This window comes from Azolla caroliniana, unplaced genomic scaffold, assembly GCF_043228905.1.
Source record: "Azolla caroliniana isolate FFs.n. ecotype wild unplaced genomic scaffold, voAzoCaro1.0.p SCAF_10, whole genome shotgun sequence".
Lineage (NCBI taxonomy): Eukaryota > Viridiplantae > Streptophyta > Polypodiopsida > Salviniales > Salviniaceae > Azolla > Azolla caroliniana.
In genome coordinates, this window is record NW_028230445.1 from 19,180,825 (window position 1) to 19,190,477 (window position 9,653).

The window sequence follows — 9,653 nt, forward strand, 5'->3', positions numbered from 1 at the left end:
TGCCATATTTTTGTGTTATCTTATGAACCGAGTCATTTTTGGCATTATTGTTGAACTGTGGCATTATTTTGATACTAATCACTTGTATCATTTCTCCATCGAGCCTTTTTGAACAAGCATAGAAGGTAAGTAACTTTAATTATGGATGGTGGTAGATCTTGAAATGTAGTTGGAAGCCTAAATTGCACTTCTAACAAGGGTCTTTCAACTGGAGAGTATTAATTGTTGTTTTGCCTTTAGGATCACCTCTAAAGAGATGTGGACTAGCAACATCCAATTGCTTCTTTTGCATTGTTTTATTGGATAACATTTTCTTACGATGCCTAATTGCTTGTTGGGTTTTGAGTTACATTTCTCATATTTGCACAATTTACACAGGTCAACTTGAAATTAGAGATAGAGATTGTTTTCTTGTTTTTGAGATATTGGGGATTGCATTGTTATTGGATATGCATAATGCTTTCTATTTGAAGGCATAGAGTTAGTGCATATCTACAAAGTTGAAAGACTACTAATGTGGTAGTTTTGTTTATTGGCCCAAGTTGAAATTCTTTCCTTTGTTGCTTGTTGAGTTTGAGTTACATTTCTCATATTTGCACAATTCATTCAGGTCAACTTGAAATTAGAGATAGGGATTGTTTTCTTGTTTTTGAGATATTGGGGATTGCTTTATTATTGGGATATGCAAACTGCTTTCTATTTTATGGCAGGCATAGACTTAAAGCATATCTACAAATGTTGAAAGAGTACTAATGTGGCAGTTTTGATTATTGGCGCAAGTTGAAATTCTTTCCTCCGTGGAGTGTTCATCATGCCTATGGGTGATTCAACATGTTCCACTACTTGTTGAGGGACGAGTAGGTTTTCATACACATTTATTAATATAATGGAGGGAGAGATATTCTTGATATCCAACGAGAACACAACACTTGGCAACACAACATTTGACGACAAATTTGGAAAGACACATGTCGACATGTCTCCCATTATGGGTTAGTGCATGAGATAGTAGGCATTTTATGGATAGTAGGTAAATTTCCACACACACACACACACACATTGTTATGAGTGGGAATAACAAAAAACATGATATTTCCATGAAATAGTAGTTTGTATTTTCAATTTTGTCACTTCAAAAATGTTAATAAAATTTAAAGCATACAATTCTATTGGAGTAACATGATTTTTGGACCCAAAAAAGTGTGCTACAAGACATTCTCCTCTCTTAGTGCAAAAGGTGTGGAGTACTATTACTACTACCATGTGACTCATAATTGTATTCAAAGATTAAAGATAATAATAACTAGCAACAAAAGTTCAAACTATGCGGAAAAATAGTAAAATAGGTAACAACTGCAATATATGATTTTGATGTAATTGAAAATGAATATTGATAAACCCAAAATTTACGCATTGGGAATACATTAATATCTATGATTCCCTTGCATTCAAGATTTATCTCAAAATGAGGCGTGTAAGAAATGCATATATTCAACTTCTTCAACTAAGCTCAAATTAACGTTCTTTGTTGTTTCCATTCAAGGTTTAGCTCTTTGTATTTTGGTATGCATTTATGAACACAACAATAATCTTAACCTTAAAACTCAAATATTCGGATTGCCACTCTATACTTATGTTATTGAATCTTTTTTGTTCATAAAACAAATGAAACATTTAAACATACCACGGATAAGAACCAGGAGCCAAATTTTGGCTTTTTTATACTATTGACATGCCCACACTTTGTATATGGATCGAAGTCCCCGTTTTGGGGGGGTTAGAAATCTATTGTTCTTGTAGAGAATATGTTGCTACCACATAAAGAATATTATAGTGAATGGGTTGAAAACATGCTAACCATTTTGAAGTAATATATTATAAGGTTAAACCCATCAACTCTAGACAAAGTTAAATGCAACACCCATGGTAGTTAGATCCTATCCTAATTATGACTTCATACGAAGATTGCAGAACCATCTTCCATGTGATTGCTAGAAACCATGGACATACAATGTTGGTAATGTCCAAATGAGTACTTGGTAAGCTTGCATGGTATGCCTATAGACAAATTATCCCCAAGTGACTATAGTCTAGATTGGCCCAAAGTTGGGCCTTAACGAACTATAAGTGAGGATAATACACTAGGCTAAATAAAGGAAGTAAAAAGTAGGCATATACTAAGGCTAAATAAAGGGAGAATAATACATAATCTTACCCCCCAACCCCTCCCCTTCCCCAACTCTCGCTCGGGTATTTCATCATATGCTTTTGATGCATTGATACACATCTTATGAATGCACTACATGCAAAACATGGATACACTCTTACGTATACACTATCAATTGTACATGGATAAACATAATACACAAGGACTACAAACACAAGAATTAGACAAAGCCAACCTCATCATATCAAACTAGAATAGAGCTTGGAATTTGGTACATGTGAGAGAGTGACATGTAGAGCAGGCTATGCCAACATGTGGGAGAAAAATAGTCTATGGCAAATATATTGTATGCTAGGACATCCAATGTAGATACCCTTGTTTATTTCAAGAGGTCTTTGGGATATTGAACTATGTCATCCAATCGAGAACCAAAAGGGCAAGGGATGCTTCCAAATGGAACTTTAGAGGCCTAAATCAATCCATATTGAAGGACCGAGCACTCTACACTCATTGGAACATACTAGTGCCATTGACTTTTCTTGGGTCACCCAAATACCACACGTGCCACAACCCACTTAAAAGACCAAATAAGCGTGGGAGAAAAGTGAGCTCCTATTGAATAAGCAAGATTTTCATTTCTCAATCAAGTGAACAATCTACAAGGTATATATGGTTGTCAACACATAAAACACATTGGCCTTTTGAGAGACTTTAGTACACTTGGAGAGTTCTTCTTATTCTATTCTTTACAATTTGTATTACATCATGGGTACAAATTGAGATAGATCCAAGTTTAGATGACCCAAAATGTCAAAGAATGTAAATCATGAACTACTTACAAAAATACCAAAAGGAAAGGAAAACAAAGTGAAGTACTTGCTTTAGATAATGTTGGTTCCAATGTATCTCATAAACAAATTGTTGAGGTTAATTGGGCTTGAATGAAGTCAAGTTTCTAAACCAAGGAAATAAATGGTGTCACTTCTTGTTCTTTTGAGCTCAAATGACTCCAAGTTCTTGTGTGTATAACCATATTGATCCAAGATTTGATTGTCAGCAAAGTTGAAGGATCTCTCCATGTGCTTTAGGCACCTCTCCACAGAGTATTCACCATAACTTGAACATGTCTGGCACCCCATAAAGTGAGTGACAAAGGGCCACCTATTGTGGCTATTGTCAGAATGAGACACCTTGGGAACATCCACATCGTCTACGAAGAGGTCCACCAAATTGACCCAATATCCATCGAGGTAGTAGGAATTCTCGAGGAACACTTTGTTAGCCCATAGGTCTTTTTGTGTAATAAGAAGGTAGACAAGTGCAGATTGATCGTCAGCTTCAAAGGGTGGCCTCCCGACTAGGGTTTCCGAAAGCACTTTTCCCATTTCTTGTCCCCCCTTAAGTCCCATGGGTGCCCAAACATCCAACAAATCCAATGCCCATTGACAATTCCTTATCAAGAAGCTTCCGGTGTTTAGTCCAACCCACTCTTTCTTGACATAGACCTCGTCTTCCCGACCATGTAATACAAGGTTATGGTCCTTGTACTTGTCTAGTGGAACCTCGAAAGACATGTCAGTGAACATGGCATTGTCATCCATCCACCATAGCCACTCAATCTCGGGATGTGTGAGCATGAGATTCCGAAGGAGAGGGAGCTTTGACCACGAACTTGAACCTAATCCTGAACTTGACATTCCTGGATACAACTTCGCAATGTTATAGAAGATGTGCATGTGGTGGGTGTGTGCATAATCCATCTTGTTCTTGATCGATTTGAGCAAGTAATGGTCGCCAAGGGGGCTTTCACATGGGGAAGAAGGGGAGCTAGTAACTAGAAGGATATTGGTATGACTAGACGAGGAGACGATGTGACCAAATTGTGACATCCATTCTTGTCTTTGTTCATCCCAATCTCTAATATTAGGGAACGTAACTTCTTCTTCATTTTCACCATTGTCGTCATCGCCATCATCATCACTATTATTATCATTGTCTTTCCATGAAATAGTAGACAAGACTCGATCATGTTCATGAAAGGAATTTGAGAGGTCTTGGATGGTGAGTTGTGATGAGTTGGGGATGTTGAGGAAGTTTGTCATTCCAATGGTGCCACGCAGAACTAAGATTGTGACACAACCACATAGAACGGTGATCTTCACATTGTTGAAGGTCTTGATGGATTGCTTAGATTTGGGGGGTATGAATATGCTTCCCATACTGTATGTGTAAAATGTGAAATGTGGGGGGCTTCGTAGAAGAAGTTCGAGTGTGAATTGTAAAGAAGAAAAAGAAGTATGTGTGTGGGCCTAAAATGTGGTAGTAGTATACTTGAGACTAGAGTATAGAATGTAAGTATGTAGTGTGTTTACTTTTGATTTGGAGAGAGAGAGAGAGAGAGAGAGAGAGAGAGAGAGAGAGAGAGAGATCTAGGACTAAGGGAAGAAGTGTGAGTGATCCCACATTGAGTTTCGTGCACCTAGGTATTTTCAAATTACATATATGTTATTTATTTGCTTATTTGTAATAAAGAGCTAGAGGGAAACATAGAGATGGGGGTGTTGGATCCGAGTATTGTGCACAAAGTGTTTGATTTATTATTTGTTTCAAAGTGTATTGGGTCGAGAGAGGTAGTAAATGATGAAGGATGGGAAATCTTGTGTTTTATGTAGTGAGGAAAGAGGAAAAGGAGAAGATAAAGGAGGAGATGGTCGAGCTTGAGATCTCAATAAACCTACGAATAGCATTTGCAAGACATGAGTATGCAAGAGGGGAAAAGAGGCCTAACAAGTGCATTGGTGTTTCACCCAACAATCAAGTTATTGAGCAAGTACCATGATGTCTACCCTTAGAGAGACACGTAATGTAATGTTGTACACACATATACAGAACTGTAGTATCGAATATCTCCGAATTAATATGCAATCTTGCATACAAGACAATTATGGAGAAGTATCACAACTGATGAATAGTCTTGGTGGCATTATCACCATCATTTTTACTCTAATGTGGCTTTCGCACACTGTGATTGTCAAAGAAAATCGTGCAAGGATTAAGTTGGGTTGAAGATGTGTGGGGAAGCATAATTGAATGTGATCAAAGGCAAAGCATTACATCATAGTGTGATACTTAATAAGTTGTGAACTTGTTTTGGGTGGAATATGCATAATCAACTAGTGTAATCACATGTGTTGTCTCACATCGAAGCATTGTGAACTAATTTATTTGGAAGCAATGTTGGGATAATGAGCAATGGGAAGATATCTAACCTTCATGCATGTGTGAGGTTCTTGCGTGGTAGAGAATATGGTTTTCGTAATTATGTGCAACATATGTAGTATAATGTGTGTGGAGAAGAGAGAGAGAGAGAGAGAGAGAGAGAAAGAGATATTAACGTCTTCTAAGGCCAAAAGTTGGCCCATGAGACAATGGTGTACAACAAAATAGGGTATTTACTCAATCATCTAAATAATAATAATAATAATAATAATAAAGAGAGAAGAAGAGAGAGATTTCAAAGAGAGACCATTTGTGATCTATGGGAGACAACGTAGCCCATGGCAATGATCAAACTTACGTTTAAATATTGAGATATTGCAGGAGCTTAAATATTTTTGTCATCGTAAGGAGGCATTGAAGAAGCAGGCAAGTTATGAAGTACATACACTCACTCACTATATCGTAGATTAGATGTGAAGTGAAATGAACCTTTTCAAGTATTTTCTATTTAAAATAGCATGCCTTTGTATTGATTACATTGCCATAACTCAAGAATTGCCTCTTTTTCATCCTTCAACATGAAAGCTTTCTTCTAATCAAGGATAGATCATGAAGTGAAGAATGTCTTTTTGTGAATGACATATTGAAGAAGGTACTTACAATGCTCAAGAAACTAGTTACGAAAAATAGTTGTGAAAATTACATCCTCGAGAAACTATTCAAAGTGGTTGGCAACTAGAATAAATTTTAACATACATACATGACAACCCCATGTACAAAAAGGAAAAAATTGTGATACATGACACCAACAATTTTATTTGCTTGCATAGATGCCTCACAAACTCATCGCAATCTCCTAGTGTTCTTTCTAAGGCAGGCAAAATATACAAGCAATGGAAAACAAAAAATCTAATGGTGACAAAGTAGGAGATCAAATTCTAAGATTGATTTGAACTTTGTGGTGTTTACACATTAAGCTCATTTGATCTTCTGTCAAATCTGAATTAGTGTTTCTTCCATTCTCAAGTTGTTTGCACATGTCGTAGATACCAATGATTATCATCAACATGTGTAATAAACATCACGTCAAATTCAAAGTGCTTTGCTTGAAAGACAAATCTACTACATCAATAGAAAATGCCCACCAAAACATATTGTATCATTTACATGCAAACCAAGGAATAAGATGGAAACATTAAGATTTTAAAAATCTCTTCTTGTGCTTCCTAAAGATATCTCGATACACTATGGCTACGTCTTCAAATCTAGAAAACTATATTGTCTCCAAAAAATATGCACATTTATAGTATCATATTAAAGCATATGTTAGACAACCTGGTGTCAATACATCGATATGTTTGAGTGTTTGGTTCTTTTTTGCTTTGTAGAAACAAAGTCTCATGCTCTCTAGATTTGTTGACATTTTTAAAACCGAAATAAGTGTTACACAATTATCACAATTCATGGTTATATTTATTATACTTGTAGTACCTATTTGTGCTATGTAGTTTAAGATAACTTGGCCTTATGTATACATTTCTTACTATTTCACAAGAATAATGCCTACCATAGTGTGAAAACACATAATGCCACCCGAAATAAGGTTTCAAATTGAAACCTTGGGTGAATTAGAACAAAACGTTTTTTTAGGTAAACATTGTAATGAGCATTGTGACACTACAATTTCCGATATATTTGTTCTATTCTTTTTATGTTTAGAGATTTTGAAGACATGTTTTGTATCAATTTATTTGACAAATAAACTTAATTCATAAAAAGATGGGCCGGCCCCAATTCCCAATGAAAGTTTCTAATGAAATTCACATGAAACAAGATCTTGACTCATATTGAAACCAACAACCATTTGCCAATGTAAAGTTCGATGCTATTTGGGAGAATCGGGAAAATTGTAATGCTAGTCCCAACAAAACGCGCATGTCTATATACAATTAAAAAGGATGGTATTTAAGAATTAATTCCAAGAATTATTATGTTGATAGACTCTAACAAATAATATATGTAGAAGGGGATTGTTGATAGTATAAGAGGATCAATAAGATATTAATGCATAATTTAGTTAAATTGGCATGACAATCTCTCAATTCTCAACTTAGATATCCTAACATACAAATAACTTGTGTCAAACCCTTTATAATAATTTATACGATCATTTGTTTAGGTTAGTGTATCAACCCAACATATGTGCGCATAGGCCATACATTTAACTCCTATAGTTGATCAATTATAATGGCATTTGAAGTGGCCCTAATTTTATACATTGTTTACCGAATCCCAACACTAAACGATGTAAATTCATGCTGCAAAAGTTTTTCGAGAATTGTAGTATTGTTCATGATCCTAGGGAACTTGGTAGTATGTATAATATGTTAAGGATTGATGTTTCCCACTAAACTCACTATATGTATGTATGGTTTTGTCCAACGCTCTTTTAATGAAAGGACTTTGGATCAACCAATAACATTTTCACAAGATATCTATCTTGGTTTAAAACTCAATTCAAGAAAAAGCCATCTATTATATAATCTCTCCATTGCATACAAAAAGAATTGAATGTCATTGAGCGCATGTGCAATTATAAGTAAATCTTGTGTAGATCTATCAAACGCTTGCCAATCATCATTTTAAAAGTAAAGAAAAAATATCAGCAATGCTTACATAAACATTAAAATTCCATTTATAGAATTGTTATTGTAGTTACACAGATTATATTTAGTTTTCTTTTTTTCGTATAGTGGTACGCTATTAGGATATAAACATAAAATTGTACTATTGAAACCCTAGTGTTCACACTTCTTTGGTACACCACATATCACTTCTCCTAAAGTGCATGCAATGTTAGTGTATCGAACTAACAACCTCATGGTTCCCAAGAGGGATGACAAATAACACATGGCTCTATGTCTCTTTTTGAGAGAACTAGAGTACCTTGTGGTTTGCAACCAAAGCCTCTTGGGTTACCATCTCAACCAATGGATTTGATGATCTACATAAGCAGGTTGTAACTATTGAATCTCACAATATCCAAGATGCTAGTTAGTCACCTTGAAGAACTCATATTTACAATGTAAGCAAATATAGTGTGCTCCCGACCTCGCCCACCCACTCCCTACCTATGCTTTTACTTAATGGATGGGGTGCTCATATTGTCCAATCGACCACAATTTATATGTTACACATGGACTAACCTCTTAGGATTATTTGCAATAAGGTTTTCTCACCTTGTTTTCGCTTCTTCTCTTTCCTATATTGTGGTCATCTTATGAACAAATCCATGTTATTGGCAACGGTTTTGTGACCTTGTTATAAAATGCATGAGGGGTTGGAAGGATGGGTGTTTATTTGCATGTGACCTCTTGTAAGTTTCCCAATGAAATACAAAAGAGAATGTCAAAATATCTGAGCTTTGCAAGCGAAACTCAACGAAGCTTTGAAATTAATATAGGGTAAGTAAGACTCTTTTTTTTGTGAATGTAGGATTGTTATTAAAACAAAATGATAACACAACACTCCATTAGTAGCGATTAGATGACATAAATCTACCTCATCTTGGAACAACATCCCCATACAACATAGCTGTGAAAATTGCCAAATCAACTTCCCTTTCATCCTACGAAGTGGTTGGGGTACCCCACGAAGTCCATCTAACAATAACTCATTTCTCATGGTCAACCACATTCCTCAATACCTAAAGTAATCAAACACCACCTGATATGATGGCATGGGTAGAGCTTTAGCACCATCATTGAAAATACACTTAACAAGTTAGAAATAATGTCATGTTTATTGTCACATTTATGACATTGTTTATTCAAACCATCATGTTATTGCCACTTAACATTGACAAAAAACTTCCTGTTATTGATAACATGTTTATGACATTGTCGATGGTATGATGGTGTGCGTACACTATCATTGAGGACCGACTTAACAAGTGATAAACAACTTCATGTTATTGATGGCATGTTTATTGCTAACATACTTCTTTGAGGCCGCGTATTTTCAACAATTAAATTCCACCACAAATATTACTTTTCACTTAGTGAAATTTCTGAAGCTCAGAGTTCACTATATCAGGTATCACAGCTTTAGAAATGCAATGATGTTTTCATTAAGAGACTACATACATTTAACAAAAGTTAGACCATCCTATAAAAGAGGGCAACAGAATTTCTTGGTAGCTCAAAGAACCCCATCACATAAAGCAAAAAATCTTATTCTAAATTTATAAATCAGCAAGAACACAAAA

The 9,653-nt window shown here is 35.5% G+C and overlaps 1 protein-coding gene across 1 annotated transcript; it reads right to left on the reverse strand.

Moving 5' to 3' along the window:
• Window positions 1-2,785: 2,785 nt before the first annotated feature.
• LOC147859395 (putative xyloglucan 6-xylosyltransferase 5) lies at window positions 2,786-4,479 on the reverse strand. The gene has a single exon (XM_087326370.1). The coding sequence runs from the start codon at window positions 4,384-4,386 to the stop codon at window positions 3,115-3,117; it is 1,272 nt and encodes a 423-aa protein (XP_087182496.1). The 5' UTR covers window positions 4,387-4,479; the 3' UTR covers window positions 2,786-3,114.
• Window positions 4,480-9,653: the final 5,174 nt, after the last annotated feature.

Coding starts and splice junctions, on each gene's coding strand:
- LOC147859395 (XM_087326370.1), bottom strand. CDS start 4,386: ATGGGAAGCATATTCATACCCCCCAAATCTAAGCAATCCATCAAGACC.